General features: G+C 37.1%; 2 protein-coding genes across 2 annotated transcripts; both read left to right on the top strand.

The window, feature by feature from the left end:
* Window positions 1-4,880: 4,880 nt before the first annotated feature.
* LOC112189737 (protein TIFY 10a) lies at window positions 4,881-6,431 on the top strand. The gene is made up of 5 exons (XM_024329086.2): window positions 4,881-5,037; window positions 5,164-5,329; window positions 5,443-5,786; window positions 5,881-5,938; window positions 6,063-6,431. The coding sequence occupies exons 1-5, from the start codon at window positions 4,881-4,883 to the stop codon at window positions 6,172-6,174; spliced, it is 837 nt and encodes a 278-aa protein (XP_024184854.1). The 3' UTR covers window positions 6,175-6,431.
* Window positions 6,432-12,419: 5,988 nt separating this feature from the next.
* On the top strand, window positions 12,420-16,940 carry LOC112183614 (oligouridylate-binding protein 1; the record flags this gene model as incomplete). Its single annotated transcript, XM_024321983.2, has 12 exons — window positions 12,420-12,779; window positions 13,231-13,292; window positions 13,629-13,731; window positions 13,958-14,034; window positions 14,112-14,173; window positions 14,266-14,353; window positions 14,500-14,575; window positions 14,682-14,712; window positions 14,834-14,953; window positions 15,320-15,405; window positions 16,077-16,250; window positions 16,413-16,940. Coding segments are annotated over 12 exons (1,518 nt in total), but the record flags the coding sequence as incomplete, so codon positions are not given.
* Window positions 16,941-18,442: the final 1,502 nt, after the last annotated feature.

Consider the following 18,442-nt stretch of genomic DNA (forward strand, 5'->3'; position numbering starts at 1 on the left):
TACAGAGGAAAACCCTACATATAGTATCTAGGTATGAATCTATGCTTGCTGCGCAGAATATTTGGTTACGTAGCTTAGGGTCAAATTGGACCCCAACATGTGTGAACATTATTAGATATTTGTGACCTTAAGCATAGTTAATCGATCAATGATTAGGTCTTGACACTTAGATTTATATACCTGTTTATGGCACAAATGATTTAGGTTTTGACTTTTGATGCGGAGATATAATATGCTTTGATAAAATTCTTGTGAATTGGACGCGCTTTTGTTTGTTGCTTGACTTTTTACACTAACATTACTGTATAACATATCTTGAATAATGTAATATAAATTATATTTGATTAAAATATCAAGTTTAACGGTGTTTAATTATAGACCTGACAGCAATGATCACAGTAAATTGCAAAGTTAAATTTAAGTGACTAAAGTGATATTTTAAAAAATCAGTAATCAGAGTGTCAAATGATATAATGCTACTAATTATAATTCAATAACCAGAGATCAAAATATTAAAAGTCACATCATTGGGGTTTTCCATCTCATTCATCAAGCTTCTTGTTCTCCCAACTTTCCTGTTCTTGCAAAGTGCATGCAACAATGTGTTATAAACCACAGTATTCGGGCCATTTAGAGCAAGTCCACTCATTGGGTCACCAAGTCACTTACTATTCACTGTTTTTTATGTTTATTTCCACCATATAGGTCATGGGCACAGTTTCCAAACTAACATGGTGACCTCTGGGTCACTTTCGTGACCTGCAAACTGACCTGATGACCCAGGTCAGTTTGAAAACTGTGCTCGTGACCAAAAGGATGGAAATAAACACCAAAAAGTAGTGAATAGTAATTGACTCAGTGACCCAACGAGTGAACTTGCTCTTACCATTTGCTTCACCAAGTGGGCACGACCAATACTGTGAACGAGTGTGACAAAAATGTGTTTATCTGGGGGTAGGCCAATTGAGTGGGGCATTTCGTTGATTCTAATATCTTCCATCAACACGAGTACAACTTTATTAAGTTGCTAGTTTGTGGTTACCAATAACTCAACCTCTGCAGAAATACAAATTCTAGAAATGTAACAAGTGAAATTTCTACAAATGTATCATCTCGTATCCAAGCAAGAAATAGTGAAGGGACTTTGAAAGTAAAAAGAAAAATTGACGACGTTTGTCGTGAAGGTAATAAGAGTATATGTTTTTTTTTTCTCTCTCTCGTTGTCTTTATATGTATTTTCATATGAGGTTAATAGAGTCTACTAACAATTGGAAAAACCACCCTTGATGAAATTAGTGGTGAATCATAGTAGAATGTTTGACAAAAAAAAAAAAGTGGAACGTTGAGTTTACTTAGACTATTTTAGGGGTTCTTCAATCTCGTTAGAAAAAGAAATTTCACAGGTAAATCCAACACATGCTTAAAATTATATTGTCATACCTGTCAATTTAATTTATAGTAGCTTAAATCCATCTTTATATTTCATCCTTGCAAAAGGTCAGATATATGGGAAAAACAAAAGTTTAGTTGTTTGATTATTATTAATATCATCATTTTAAGTACTATCCAACAAACTTTGGTTGTCCAATTCCTATCATCAAATCCATGACACAGTGAGCTATTTATTTTACTGCTTTTTTTGTCTGAATAATTATTGAAAAGTAGGTAAAACAAGATGTCTTTCTAACGAGGATCACTAAAATGAGGACTAGTTGAAAACTTTTGTGTTAAACCCACTTTTCAAATACATTTCCACAAATCAACCATTAGATATTTAGATATTTATCTGTAGATCGTTTATGCAATTTTTCAACCAAATTGAAAATTCTTAAAACATTTATAATCATAATATCTAATTTGGTACCTTAACTATTAGCAACTTGGAAGAAAATTTTTAGAAATGATATACTCATGCATGCATAAACATCTGACGGTTGATTTGTCGTAATGTAATAAAAAAGTGGGTTTCCCAAATCGTTTATTAGAAAATTCTCAACTACTCATTATTTTAGTAGTTCTCATTAAAATATCTTCCAGTAAAACAAAATGAGTTTAAGTATTTAAGATTAGACTCATGTTAGATATGAGATATACGGTTGTAGTTAAAACAAATTTTATTTTTTATTAACAACTTCATCACAATAGAAAATATTACAGCGTATTAATATATATTATACATTTAATTATAAAGTTTACACGACACAATTACTCAAGAGAGAACTCGTTCCACCAATGAAACTTTTATTATCACTCGAAATAATAAACCCACGATGAAGTGATAAATTTACGACATAAAAATTGAACATAGGAGAAAACAAACATAAATATAAAAAACTGAGCAAAAGAATATCCCAGTCGAAATGGGCAGCTGCATTTTACATAAAGCAGGGTTTGTCTACGTACGGCGTACCGTATTTGGGCCAGGGGGAACGTGAGGTTGCCGCCTACTTTTTTATTTTCCCGAAGAAAAATTAAGGAAAAAAAAGCAGAGGTACTCGGTTGGGGCCCACTCCACTCTCACGTTGTACCTAACGGGGCAAACACCGTTTACAACAAGCTTGGGGACGGTGAATTTACCGAAATGTCCACACGTGATTTATCCATGTGTGTTTTGGCAAGTGGGGCATTTAATGGAAATGATGGTTGGTGAGGGGACCATTGGTATGTTGACTATTGGACTCTTGAGACGCTGGCCAAGCTGGGTATCACATGAGTTCATGAATAATTTATGGGTTAGAGAAAATTTCACAAATGGTCACTTAACTATGACTTATTCGACACTTTGGTCACTAAAGTTTCAAATATATCACTTTAGTCACTCAACTATTACACTGTCAATCACTTAAGTCACTTTGTTAATTTTTTTCATTAAAAAAAATTATAAAAAATACTCTTTGGGTGACTTAAGTGATTGACAGTGTAATAGTTGAGTGACCAAAGTGATATATTTAAAATTTTAGTGACCAAAGTGTCGAATGAGTCATAATTGAGTGACCATTTGTGGAATTCTCCCTTATGGGGAATACAACACATCCCTCACACCTTTCATTTTTACCATAGTAATAATATTTTCCATAATTTGACTGTTTTTATTTATTTATATCCTAAACGTCTGGATGAAAAATGTAAAATATAAAAAAATAAAACTTTAAATAATAGAATAAAGAAATAACTGAAATCTCTTTTCAAGAGAAGAAAAGAGTGACATTCGTCATGAACATAAAAAAAAAAAAATTTGGTTATCAGAGATTCAGTTGCTAGTGGTTTCGTTATCAGAGACCATAATGGAAGATCAGTTATTGTTGCAACAAAGTGTGTTGGCAATTCTTCTACCCCTGTTGCAGAAGCTACTGCACTCAGGGATAGTCTAATTGCAGCCAAAGACAAAGGTTTTACAAGAGTTGAAGTTGAAGGAGACTCAAAGCTGGTTATTGATGCAGTTACTGGAATGGTGATTCCACCGTGGAGGCTTATCAAATTAATTGAAGACATTAGAACCATTGCAGCTTCCTACCTTTAAGCATATCTATAGGGAAGCAAACTTTGTAGCTGATGCTATTGCAAATTTAGGACATGATGCTGCTTCTCCTATGTCTTGGAGTGATAGGGTCCCAAATGAGGCTTCTAGAGCCTTATTTTTTGACGTTGTAAACTTTGGTTGCTCAAGAGGCTTCCTTCTTTAAATAATTTTCTTTTCTTATAAAAAAAAATTAAAATAAAAATTTTAAATAATCAATTCACATAAAGACACAAGATATTTTGAACTACACATGTTAAATGTCAGAACAATAAGTGATGTATTACGTTGGCGTGCAAGTAACGACATTTCACATACTCGTCTACAATTCATTGCATTAAATTGGTGAATGTACGCTTTCACTTATAATTTTCTCCACGAGTGACCTGCAACAAATCAAACTTTCTTCTACACTTGGTGCCTAACTCTTTTGGATATCTTATTCAAGACTGACAGAAGAACAGCTAAAGTTGAATAACATCAACATAAATCTCAGCTTTTCAGTTTCCCCACGAGGAGCTTGCATTGAACTAAACTTTCTTCTACATTATGAAGGGCTCGCAACGAACCAAACTTTCTTCTACACTTGATGTGTAACGTTTTGAACATCTTATTCAAGAATGGCAGAAGACCAACTAAAATTGAACAAAATCAACATATATCTCAATTTTTCAGTTTCTCCACAAAAGACTCGCTCGCTACGAATCAAATTTTTTCCACACTTAAAATATGTAACGTTTTAATTATTTTATTCAATAATGACAGAGGACCAACTAAAATTAACATAAACAAGTAACAACAGTCTTCCACCCCAAAGTCTCTGATAAGGAACAGAAGAATAATCAATTTTTGCGGTAATTTCTAAATCATTATGATTTAACCAAATATGGGAAGTTTGATGAACATGAAAATGGGCAATACTGTAAATAAGTAGCACGTCAGGGGCAATATGTTATTGGGGAAAGCGGAAATAGAAGCATGGGGGGCGTTTATTAGGTGACGCAAAGAACACGTGTTTGAAATGGCAAACTGACGGCGACTGATGACAGAAAAATAACGTAGTCGACCTGGGAAGTTGCGAAGGAAGCCAACTAACCCCAGCTAAGGCCCATATATTCCTCGTGCTTTAACTCATTAACCACCCAATTATAATATTCAAAAACATTAAAATAATTTTAAAAAAAAAATCAGGTAAATATAGATAAGCCTCTCTCTGTAAGTTGTAGATAAAGCCATAAAGCAAAGCCAAAGAAGGAAGAAGAAGAAAGGGTATATAGAGAGAGACATAGCGCACGAAGATCAACTCTGCTTTGTTTTGTCTTTGTCTGTTTGATTTGGGTTTTTGAAATTTGGCCGCTGAGAAATGTCGAGCTCGTCGGAAGCCACCGAGATGATGATGAGAATGGCGGAGAAGCCACCCAGTTTCAGTCAGACTTGTAGCATGCTCTACCAGTTCCTCAAGGAGAAAGGTGCCAACTTGGGAGATCTGAACCTTGACATGCAGCTCCCTAATAATAATGGTCTGTGATTTCAGACAGAAACATATCCTTTTTTTTTTTTTTTAGCTCCTGAAATTTCTGTTTTTTGGGTTTCTTCTTGTGTTGGAACTGTGTTAAAAAAAATTCTGCCTTTTTTGATGGATGCAGGGAGTGGTGAGATGTTTCACCAGAAGACCCAGCAGATGAATTTTTTTCCGGTCATGGAGAAACCGAGGAACGTGCCGGCTCCGAGTCCGAGGGACTTCAAATCCATGGATTTGTTCCCTCAGCAAGCTGGATTTGGACCTCCTCTGCCCAAGATGACTGATTCTAGGTATGCCCAAATCCACTATCTTCAAATTCAAGCCAATGATAGTAGCAGTGAATGATTTTGATCTTAATTATTATTGTACATAGGCTCATTCTAGCTTGTTGATTATGTATCAGTGTGAAGAAGACGGTCCCAGGGGAGCCCCAAAAGGCCCAGATGACCATCTTCTATGGTGGGCAAGTGATAGTGTTCGATGATTTTCCGGCTGAGAAGGCAAAGGAGGTGATGCTCTTAGCAAGCAAGGAGAGCTCCAAGAGCCACCACGCTGCTCATGTTTCTGCTCCGGTCAAGGCCAACACCAACTCTGCTTTTGCCTCTCATTTGGGGAAGGTTCCGATCAATTCCGGCACCGGCACCGCCCCGGTTGCTCCGAGCTCAAACCCTTTCCCCAAGTTCGGCAATCAAGTGATTCAGCAACAGGAGACCATCAAGCCAACCCCGACTCGTCCCATCATTTCTGGTACTTTTTCGGAACTAGTCACTCTGTCTCGATATGAAGCAATGCTATGTGTAACATGTTTTGATGAATCGTATTGGTTTCTATCTCATTGCAGATATACCAATGCAAAGGAAGGCTTCACTTCAACGCTTCCTGGCGAAGAGGAAGGATAGGTAAGCTAAAACCATTCTGGCTTTGATTATTGTGGGTTGTGCTGGTTTTGGTTTCGATTTTGACATTAATTGCCGCGGTTTTATTATGGTGTCTAATTGGTGAATTTTATTGGCAAATTAACAGGATTAACAGCACGGCTCCATACCAAATGAGCAGCCCCAGTCCTTCAGGCCCTGCAAAGCCGGAAGCTGAAAGCAAGTCATGGTTAGGCTTGGCAGCTCAGCCAACTCAGTAATCTGAGCTCCCGATTATATGATGCATACTTAGGCTTCCTATAGTTTCGATTCCTGCTATTATCTTTTCAATTTTGGTGGCTTTAAAAAGCCCGAAATTTGGTTATTAGTCCTGTTGTTCTTAATTTCCTTTATCAAGGCTTGCCTCAACTGCTCGAGCTAGCCAGAGATCATCTAACTGTTGATTAAATTTCAGTTTCTGTAATTAAACTCCATATGAAATGAAGGGATTCGATCAATGATAAAAATTTATTATTCAGTTTCTTAGTGGGTGTATCATAATGTCTTATCTTCAGAGAAGAAAAAGCATAGTTCTCAGGCATGTTAAACGTTCATCTGGTTGTGTGGTGTTCAAAATCCTCTATCTTTCCATTCATTTCATTTCATGTGGCCCATTTTGTTCTTGTGGTGTCCATTTTATAAAGTAAAGAAAACAATGGTGCAACACACACGCCTTGTGTTGTGTGACCAACATCAAGGGGGTCGGGGTCTGTGTCCATATGTTTGTGAAATCCATGTGCACAAAAGTTTGTTGCTAAGATGCCCTCACTTTCTATTTTTGGTAAACAATAGATATTTTCCATTTCTGGTATTCAAAATTACTACTCCAGAGATTACGGATGTTTTTTTTGTCTTAATATATGGATACCATATAATGTACTATATGAATAATCTATCAAAATACAAGTCGCATTAGAAATTATTCATGCATTGACCAAATGGAGCTTCTATTCACATCTCTAAAATTAGTATTTGTACATTTCTCTTTTTCCAAATTATAGTTGAATTTATCAATTCATGTCAAATTACCAATAAGGACACTAAAGAGGGAAAGAAAAAAACAAAAAAAACTTTTTTTTTTTTTTTTTTTTATAATTTTTTTTAACCCCTCCCCTCCCATGATGTCAGTGAAGTCTGAAATTGTGACATCCACGATATCGGTTATCCTAAATAACCAATAGGTCACATCTCATAGACAAAAATAAAAAGGTCTCTTCTTACATTTACAAAATAGTATGTTTCGATGAGGCAATTTGCAAAATTCTAAGCTGTGCATTGCCTATTATATTGCTGCTTGCGCAATTAGTAAATATGTGTCTCTCTCCAAGCTAAGGAGCATTATGTTGGACCGGCTTTGGAACACCATGACCACTTTTAGTACAGGCATCTGTACTGACTGTACGTAAATCATAATTAAGTGATGAAAACTTTGTATCAAAAAACTCAGTTTAATTAAAAAATTTGAGAATTGGGAGTAATATCTAAATATCTCAGATAGCAGTATACCAATATGCTTCTATATTCAATTGATTTAATGAAAAATACTGTATTGACTACCAACTGAAGTTTTTTTTTTTTTTTTTTTGGTGCAACTTAATTGTATGAAGGGTAAAATAGGATTGTAAAATCTTCAAAAATTGAATGAGATTCGACTACTGATTTTGGAGGTATGAATAGAACTTAAAAGGAGAAGTTTTTATTGATTTTATTGGACAATGAGCGTTGTGGGAAAATTAGGGAGGTTTAGATAGCAAATTGGTTATCTATAAAAGTAAGTTGAAGGTCTATTAAGTTGAGAGGTCCAAATGCCAATTTTGGAGATATGAATAGAAGCTCCCTTGACCAAAACCTCAACTATTACTGTCTTCTTTCTCCTTTGCCGAACTCTGCTTAACCCGTCTGGGAAAACGACCCTTTTTCTTTAGAGCTGGTCCCATAGAAATCGGAACCTCCACAAACTCACCAAGCTGAAATTCCCGAGGTATAATAGCCAAACTAGGCTTGAATTGCTTTTTTCGTACACCTAAAGACCCAACAACAACCAGCCCAGCAGAACCAGACCCAGCAGAAGCCAACCCATAAGAAACAAGCCCAGCAGCAGCTAGCCTAGCAGTCCCAGTCGCACGGCCCACATTGCAACCAGGCCCAACCATATGACTAGTCAAATCAACTGTCAACCCTAATTCAAAAGGGTTTCCCGTTGATTTTTTCAAAGTCACTGCTGCACCTTCTGCAACAGCCCTCGACGCAACTCCAGCCACGACCCCCCTCGACCCAGGAGCTTTTGGCATCCCTTCCAACAACCCATAGGACATCACTGGCCCCACGATCTCTGGCATAGAGACCGGCAACGGTGACTCCGAACCTAGCACCATCCGGCTCGTCTGCACCCCTACTGGGCCTGACACCGCCAATGGCAGCATCTCCACCTCCATTCTATGATCACAAAGACCACTTCCATGACCCAAAAAAACGCACACCGAACAGAGGCCGTGACACTTTTCATACTACAACTCCACCAACACCGAGATCACCGGCGAAAATTTGAAGATCCACTACGCTTAGATCCTTAGCCGAACATCTTGCACCACACGAATCCGCTAAATCAGATCCTTCCACTGCACCGCCCCCTAGTCAACCCGAACAAAACCTCCCAGCGCTTTGTCAATTAAAGTTAGAGCCTTCTCATTGAGCATAGCAATGCGCAAACCCTTCACCGCCACCCAAACTTCAAGGAGGTGTAGCGGTGCTGCCTTAAGGGCAGAGATGCCATCATTGTCTGCTAAGAGCAGCATTGAATTGTTCTAGAACCATGGCCTCCCAGCAAGGATCGAATCCTTCACCTCCCTCTCCTTGAATTGGAAGACGAAGACATCATCTTCCTCCTACCGGATCAACACTCTCTCCTTCAAACCCCAGACATTGGAGATTGCTGCTGAGAACGACTGGATCACCACCACCTTCTTTAACAGAAGCTGGCCACAGAGATAAAAAAAAAAAAAAAAACGAGTCGTGGATAGCATCATGTCCTCCATGAAGGCTCACAATGGCCTCCTATAATAGTGTAGGAGGAGCCATCGCTCTCTCCTCTGCCATCACGTCGCAGATCTTGAATCAGTTGAACGGCTGGAAAGTTCTATAGTACATACCAGTATGTCATACTCACATTTACAAATGTGACAATAACTTTGTTGTTATTGTGGTAACTTGAGTCATATTTTGTGTAATTTTAGTGCTATTAATGGTAATTACACCATCTACGACCTTGTTACAAATTTTTGAACAAATTTGTTGTCAATATTGTAATTTTGGTTTAACTACATGTAAATAGTGTAAACGAACGTCGTAACTTTGTTTTCAATATTGTAATTTTGATTCATATAAATTGTAATTTTTGTTCAAATAGATGTAAAATCAGTGTATGATAAACATCACAATATCATAGCTTGTCTCCGAACGGCTAGGGCAGCAAAGCCTACTTTTTCCCTCAACTAATGTTATCGCAACTAGATCTTTGTTGCTTTAGTGGTTTGCAAGATTGACTAATTCAATTAGTAGAATCGACACGAAACTTCTTCAAATGCCCCAAGATGCTGACGTTTTGAATCACAGATTAAAATATGCCCACTCTAAATTTCCAGCAATTCAAATCCTCATCCACATTCCATTTGCTGAAAATATTGTTTATTCAAAACGTCGAAATCTCGAAAAAACAATGACAATTCCTCCAAAACCCCAACAGGAACAATAATTTCTGCAGCTGAAACTGAGCTACAATATTCCAATTTGACTCGAAGCCTTCTCATACTGTTCCTTTGAATAATGAGTTTCTGCAGATCAGTTTGCATTGTTTATAATATCTCTGGAGGACTTGGACTTGGACTTGTTTAAGCTAAATGCACGCGGATTCAAACGTGAACAAGGAAAATTGCCCTGAATAATTTTCTTTGCTTTTGTTAGAAGAAAAGTATGCAGCATCTGAAATTAACTAATCGAATTTATGTAATGGCAGACATATACTTTTATGAGTTTGATATTATAAGCATGGAAACGTTTTGGTGGATATTGGCAAGCACTCAGAATCTTATATAATAAAGTTTGATATGGTTTTCAAATTGTCACGTTGTTCACGTCTGTGATGGCTTTGCATTATTATTTGGAAATTCTTCAGCAAGGAAATAAAGGAGACATGCACCTAATATGAGTGAGCAGGAATGGAGATAAGTTTTTGCCATTGGATATGTTTTAATCGATTGGCCATCACATGCTATGTTGATGGTGGTAGGCAAGTAGGGTCGGTTTTCTTTTTGGAGAAAGTCTTGTGTAGGGCGTGCGTAAAGTACATGTGGCAGGGCTGCCCAATTAAATTCTTAGCGGGGGGTGTTTTGAGTATTTCACTTTAAAAAGCAGGGGTAGTTTCGAAATACGTATAAAATTTGGTGAGTTTTGATTGGGCAGCTGCACGGCCACGTGGTGCGGCTGCTGTATGTAAGAATTTTCTTCTTTTGGACCCCATATTTATTCTTTTTGATGGTGATTTTATTGTGTGCAATGCATGTAAGCGTAATTTTTACATATATTGGTGGGTGAAACTAGTCGTTCAACTCAGTCTGTGAATTGTCATTTAAGGATCATCGACAAAACATAAATAAAGTAATAAACAACTAAATTATATATTTTTGATATGATAACCGATGGAACAGTTTAAGTGAGCATAACTAAATTGTTGTATCAAAATCATTATTATTACCTGGGACGTAGCTAGAAATTTTCAGAGGGTTAGACTAATTTTAGCCATATAAAAATTTTGCGAAGAATTTTTTTTTTGAGGTTTTTGGCGATCCATCATTTTATTCAATAACTATAATATATATATATATATATATATATACATACATTTCAATATAATAATTAACAATTGACAAGCAAGATGGAAATCAGTAATGCAAATATGTAATTATGCAAAATTAAATGGCCTAAGCTTAGATATTCTCTCATTAAATGCTTAAGCAAAATGAAATCAGTAATGCAAATTTAATGGCCACTAAGCTTACGGACAAACAATTATCAAACATCATCAACAACCGATCTCACGGACAAACACCAAATATCATTGTAGCTGGATTCCCAATTATCAAATATCGTCAGCAATGACAATCAATTATCAAATATCATCAACAACCCATAAACCATTCCCACTGGCCACTACAAATCTTAGATTCTCAGATAAACCAAATCCATCAACATTTAACAACTCATTCCCACTACAAATCTCAGATTCTCAGATAAACCAAAAGTCCAAAACATGGGTAATCAGTTTACCTGGGATTCTGGGATTTAAGGAGTCGTAGACTCGCAGTAGACGTGGCTCAGTGGCGAATGAGGTGCTCAGGCGTGGCCGCGTGGAGCGATGGAGGTGGCTCGGCGAACTGCTGGGACTCGTAGCTAGAAGGCGCAAGTAAAATCGGGACAGCAGGAGACGGGGAGAGTCTGAGAGTCGGGAGTGTCAACCTGTAGCAGCAAAGCATTAGTATATACATATATATTTTTCATTTTATTTGGGCTATATCCCTACTTGACAGATTTTAGCTCAAATTTTTTCTTGAGCTACAAGCTAAGTAGCCTTAGTCTTGGTTACGTCCCCTGATTATGATTATTACTATGATGAAGATAAATAGTTTATTATTACCAAAAGTAGTATATTTGTAGTTGATGTGGTTAGTTGAATAGTAAGTTCAAAAGATACAAGGTTTAGATCGTAAAATTGTAAGGTAAATCTGTTCTTTATTATTACTAAAATTGTTTAATAAACATTTCTAACAATCGTTTTCCTGTAGTTGATGATGGTTGAAGAGTAATTTAAAAGATACAGAGTTTAGATCGTAAAAATGTAAGATGCATAAGTTCTTCACAAATTAGAGATGTGTGAGTTTTCTAGCTCATACGTATATAACCTTAGCCCAAGGATTAGTTGGGTGTTATGGGTTTGCATGGCTTTTGTTAGGGGCTTTGCTCATGAAGCAAAGTTGAATGAACCGAACCAATTTGCTTCTTGAGAGGACGGACAGCTAAGTAAATTGCTTAATTGAACTAGACAAAGGGTATAGGAAGACACTCTGGCCCGTTAACATCTAAAAAGGCCTAATGTAATTGAGTTTAGGGTTTAGGGACTGCCATTCGTTACTTCCCCGTGTATTACACAAAAGAAATCAGAATGTATTCCGGCTTCACATGTCTCATTTACGTCGAATTCAAATTGATAATGAGCCCTTTCGAGTTTCGAGTTTCGAGTTTCTCTACAATTGTCCAAATTTTCATTCTAGATAGATAGATAAGTAAATTGTTAGGTGATCTGGATCCGGAAAGTTTTGGGCTTTGGCCCATTTCATAGGAGACCCCAAAACAATTTATTTTTTTTGTTACAAAAAAGAAATTAATTGTGAAGATTTTATACTATTATAAATAAAAGACAGAGACTTCCTTCTCGCACTCTCATCTCTCTCCAATTTCAATTGCCCTCTTTTGCTTTTCCCTTCCCTTCTTTCCCTCCTCTTCGCGAGGGTTTTTTTTTTTCTTCTTTTTTTTTTGTTTTCTTTTTATTTTCTCTCCTCCTCCTCCTCTTCTTCTTCTCCTTCCTATTCCCCGAAACCCTAACCCGAAATCGCCGATCAATTCCGACTTGTTCTTGTGCGTTCTCGGCGTTGTGTGCCGGAAGAGGATGCAACAGCAGCAGCAGAGGCTTAAACAACAGCAGCAGCAGCAGCAGCAACAAGCCATGATGCAGCAGTCGCTTTACCAGCACCCTGCTCTCTTAGCCCCGCCTCAGGTAAATAATTCTGCAGATTTGTAATTTTATATGTCTATCGGAAATTTTTTGTTTTATCCCGAATTGTGTGCAGAGTATGGGAAATTCTACTGCTTAGTATGTGATTTGACAAAAGGGCCATTTTAGGCAGGCATGGAAAGTGTTAATCTGCGTAATTAACAGAAGGGACGATTAACAATCATACACTTTGAAGCTTAATTCGATACTTATTAATTTAAGTTTTCGTGCATAAGAGAATACAGATGTGTTTGAGAAAAAAGAAAAAAAAACATAGATTGTTGGGCTCTTTGTGAGATGGATGGGTATATTCTAAGTTTGTTGGGAGAGTCCTGTTGGTTTTCTAATTTATTGTTTGATTATGCATCTCTCAAAAGTGGTGTGAGGAGTGTAAATTTATTACCTTAGGTTTTTTCTTTCCTTTTTTTTTTTTTTTTACATTTTTATTTTGCAGATAGAGCCTATCTTGAGTGGAAATCTGCCTCCTGGGTTTGATTCAAGTACATGCCGCAGTGTGTGAGTGTTATATAGATTTTGTTTTTGTTTTTTTTTCTTTTTCTTTTTTTGGGTTTATAATTACATATAGGGTTATTTAGTTTGTTTTCTTGCCTGAAACATTTATGTTGTAACAATAATGCTGTTCTGCTGATAATAGTCATATGCATACACGCTAGCTGCACACTTAGCTTTTCTGCTACATGTATGTACTATGTATAAACGTTACATATATGTACATGTCTGTGAATGTAATGAGTCCTTGCATATCGGTTGCATTTATCTCTTAGGTAGGCTGCATTAAGTGTTGCTATAAAATTATATGATATAATTTTTTTAATTTCTTGGGAAATGCAGGTATGTTGGAAATATTCATCCCCAGGTTACTGATACCCTTCTTCAAGAAGTTTTTGCCAGTACTGGTCCACTTGAGGGATGCAAGCTCATAAGGAAAGATAAGGTGGGATGTTTTGTTGTACCCTATTTCATATGTTTTTAAGGGTTGGGGATGTTAATACAATACTATAGGATTTGAGAAATTCCATTTGTTTGGTTTTATTTCAGGATTATATTGTGGCTTCATATGTATAATATATGAGTTCAGAAACTTTTAGATTTGACAGAGCTTTTTAGTTTCTCTTTTGGAAACCTGCTAACTTCTCATCTCCAATGTCTTCTATATGCAGTCATCCTATGGATTTGTTGATTACTATGATCGCCGATCAGCTGCCCTTGCTATTGTTTCTCTCAATGGCAGGCATCTGTAAGTAGAAATCTCAACAGAATCACGATCAACTATTGTTTAGTATTATTCTTTGTCTCAGTTTGTTGTTTGTTCAGGTTTGGACAGCCAATTAAAGTTAATTGGGCCTATCAAAGTAGTCAGAGGGAGGATACTTCAGGTTTATATATGCTTCAGAGTGTTTAAATGATGTTTTGGTTTTTCAACTCTTCATAATCTTAATTGCTCATGCCATCTCATGTTGTGATGCAGGTCATTTTAATATTTTTGTTGGTGATCTTAGCGCTGAGGTTACCGATGCTACATTGTTTGCATGCTTTTCTGTTTACCCCAGTTGTTCGTAAGCTCCATTTCCTTATTTTCTATAACTCTGTGACTTTTGATTTTCTGGGATATTTGTATTGGATTCTAGAAGTATACTGTTTGAAAGCACATTCAGACTTGAGAATAACTTGACCGGACTGATATCTGGTATTCTGGTTACAGAGATGCAAGGGTTATGTGGGATCCAAAAAGTGGGCGCTCAAGGGGCTTTGGGTTTGTTTCATTCCGGAATCAGCAGGTACTGGAATTGTTTTAGTTAACATTTCCTTTTTATCTTATGTAGTTATGTTTTCCTTTCTCTTTTATACGCTGAATATGTTGCTGTTTTCTATTTTTGGCTTCAGGATGCCCAAAGTGCCATAAATGACTTAAATGGTAAGACAAAGAACATTCCTTTGATGAAATTTGTTTGCTTTTTAATTAAGGAGTGGTTTTGATTCTTCATAGCTGTTGCAGTTGGTTTCTAGCCTCTCTAACTATTAAGTTGATATTTCAGGAAAGTGGCTTGCAAGTAGACAAATTCGGTGCAACTGGGCTACAAAAGGTGCTGCTTCAAATGATGATAAACAGAGTTCTGATTCTAAAAGTGTGGTCGAGCTGACAAATGGAACATCAGGTTTGTCTTTCTGTTAATGTTACAGATCTTTGTTGTTTCCTTTGCAGTTGTGAATTTGAATTTGTTTTTGTCTGCGTAGTTTATTTCTTCTTTCATTAGGGGGTTTTCTTTTTATGTGACTGGTGTTGGGTTGTGTACCAAATCTTTCCTTTACAAGGTCACGTTTTTAGGTGTTGAATTATCTGTTGATTCTTGAATTTGAATTTTCATTTTGAGCCTTGTGTCTCCTGTAAATGCCCAAATTGTTGAATCAGAAATCATCTTGTATTGCAATTGGAAATTAACTGTTGATTCTTGAGATATGATCATTACTACTTTTCTTTCTTTATCCTGCTTTGTATTAATCATGGTTTTTGCCCCTTGCAGAAGATGGTCAGGAGAAGCCTAATGAAGATGCTCCAGAGAACAATCCTCAGTATACCACAGTTTATGTTGGCAATCTGGCTCCTGAGGCAAGGCTCTGTTATTTTAACTCTTAGTATTACATTTTTGGTGCTTTGTCAACCTAAACTGTTAGGTGGTTATCAAGTTTCACCAACTATTTTATCCTTGTATGTGGGTATATAAGATTAGGATAGTTGAGCTGGTTTGATATTAGAACAGATAAAAAATTTCATCCACATAAGGTCAAAATTGTTGGATTAAAATTGCTGTTAACATGCGCAAAGAAAGTTCATAAAAACAACTTTGAAAAACTAATGTCAGCTCCTCACACTAGTAGTTTATCGTGTCTAAGAGGTATCGATCAGTCAACCTTTATGTATTGTCCCATTGTTTGATGCAATGCCCTAAGTTGTTTTGGGAGGCAAAGAAGTAAGGTGCTGTGGATTTAGTTTAGGAAGAAAGGCTATCGTATGGTTGTCTGCTGCTGTCTTTTGAGTATAGAGATAATCAGCTGAGTTGAGTTGGGGTCAGATTCTCGTACTGTCAATTCATTTTTTTGTCGTGTGGATTTGGGGTTGCTGTATGTCCTGTCATCTGTTGTAATAATGTTTTTGCACTGCAATCGTTTTATTTGGTTATTCAGCCTATTCCACTGATAAAACTGCATGTAAACCACTTCCATTTGGTCATATGTGGTTGATGGAATGTATTCTAAATCTAATTTGAAATTAATCTGCAGGTTACTCAAGCTGAACTCCATCGTCATTTCCATGCCCTTGGTGCTGGAACTATAGAAGATGTTAGGGTGCAACGAGATAAAGGTTTTGGGTTTGTGAGATACAGTACACATTCTGAAGCAGCCGCAGCTATCCAGATGGGGAATGCTAGGTTTCTCTGTGGAAAACCAATAAAGGTACATTCTTGTTGGGAGATCTTGATACCAGTAATATCTTGGTTCTTTTGGAGGATGACTTTTAGTTATAATACATGCACACATAGATGCCTAGGTGCATTATGATTATCATGATTTCGTCATTGGCTTCACCATCCAATATTTTTTTCTTTTCCATGACAGTGTTCATGGGGTAGCAAGCCTACTCCACCAGGAACCACCTCCAGCCCTCTCGCTCCACCAGCTGCAGCTTATATGCCAGGTTTTTCAGCCACTGACCTTGTGGCATATGAACGACAAATGGCATATAGTAAAATGGGTGGTCCACAAGCCCTCATGCTTCCCCAGGGTCAGCATGGTATGAAGGCACCCATGGGAATGGGTGCTGGAACTAGTCAGGCGATATATGACGGTGGCTACCAGAATGTAGCAACATCCCAGCAGCTCATGTACTACCAGTAATAATCCGAGTTGGAGACCCCCATTATAGCTCAGCAGTGAAGAATAAGTGTTCGAGAACCTTTAGGATTTGTAAACATTTTTAACTTTCCTTCTCTTTTAGTCTGTGTTTGTTTAGATTGCTGTATCTCTATCGCCCACTTACACCTGCTGTTTGTATGGATAGTTTTGTTTTTCTGTTTACTTTTGGGGGTTTTGACATGACTGGTTTATCTACAACTATCTTATTTAATGAGTTATAATAATTTCGAATCTTCTATATATATATATATAGCGCACTCTTCCACTAAGGGATTTTTTTTTTTGGTTTTTCTAAGGATAGGGCATTAGATCAACTTTTCAATAACATTTCGACATCTCAACCATTCAGCTTTTAGATTATAATATGTAGATTATTTCTGTAAATTTTCAGCCAAATTGGTGATTGTTAAGGTATTAAATTAGATTAAATCAACGGACGAAGCAAATCTGTCAAACTTGAACATTTCATACTTATAATCTTAAATCGCCATTTTGAATGTCTTTTAACAATAATCAATTTGGCTGAAAATTTGTAGATCATTAGGACCTAAAAACTGAACGGTTGAGATACAAAAATATAATAGAAAAGTTGGTCTAATAACCTATTCCTAGAAAAGACAAAAAAAAGGGATCCCTTACTAAAAGGCCCCTTATATATATATATATATATATATATAGCGGAGCTCTGCTTTGAAATTAACGTGTGAAGTTTGAGTTTTTGGTCACTTTTCGGTCACATATCTACATCTCGACCGTTCAGTTTTTAGGTACTAGTGTATAGATCATCTCTGCAAATTTTCAGCCAAATTGATGATCGTTAAGGCATTGATAACTGCTTTAAAGCTAGTATGGTTCAGGTTGACAGATTCAGTCCGTCCATTGGTTTAAGCGAGTTAGATACCTTAACGATCATCAATTTGGCTGAAAATTTATAGAGATGATTTATACAATAGTACCTAAAAACTGAACGGTTGAGATGTAGATATGCGAATGAAAAGTGATTCAAAACTCGAACTTCGCAAGTTAATTTCAAAGCGGAGCTCCGCTCTGGATAGGATCTGTATATATATATATATATATATATATATATATATATATATATAGAGGCCGGATCAAGAGAGGACGTCCGCACTTTCACTAAAGTGCGGACGACGGCGCTGCAGCCCGCTCAAGTGTTGACGGCGAGGCGAATCGGGCCGGAAGCATCCCAGACGGCTTCTGGGCACCGTTCGAGGTCGGAGGAGGTCGGGCTTGCCGGTTTCTGGGCAGCCACCTCACCTGCAACTGCAGGTTCTGTGCAGCACAGCAAAACCCGTCGCCGGCGACTCCACCCGACTGCAAACCCCTCCGCACGACCCCTGGCCTCCCTCCGGCAAGCCGCGCCACGTCGTCGTGGCCTGAGTTGGGCTGCAGAAAGTGCGGACGTCCTCTCTCGATCCGCTCCTTATATATATATATATATACACGATCATCATTTTGGCTGAAAATTTACGGAGATGATCTATACACTAGTACCTAAAAACTGAACGGTCGAAAGGTGGATATGCGACCGAAAACTCGAACTTCACAAGTAAATTTCAAAGCGGAGCTCCGCTCTAGATAAAATCTGTATATATATATATATATATATATATATATATATATATATATATATATATATATATATATATTGTACGTTTAGCACTAATCCACCCACTTACCGGGTGGTTGATCTGTGGAGATTTTCGCAGCTG

This window comes from Rosa chinensis, chromosome 2 (genome assembly GCF_002994745.2).
Source record: "Rosa chinensis cultivar Old Blush chromosome 2, RchiOBHm-V2, whole genome shotgun sequence".
NCBI lineage: Eukaryota > Viridiplantae > Streptophyta > Magnoliopsida > Rosales > Rosaceae > Rosa > Rosa chinensis.

Coding starts and splice junctions, on each gene's coding strand:
- LOC112189737 (XM_024329086.2), top strand. CDS start 4,881: ATGTCGAGCTCGTCGGAAGCCACCGAGATGATGATGAGAATGGCGGAG. Junction 5,038..5,163: donor GCAGCTCCCTAATAATAATG/GTCTGTGATTTC, acceptor TGATGGATGCAG/GGAGTGGTGAGATGTTTCAC. Junction 5,787..5,880: donor GACTCGTCCCATCATTTCTG/GTACTTTTTCGG, acceptor ATCTCATTGCAG/ATATACCAATGCAAAGGAAG.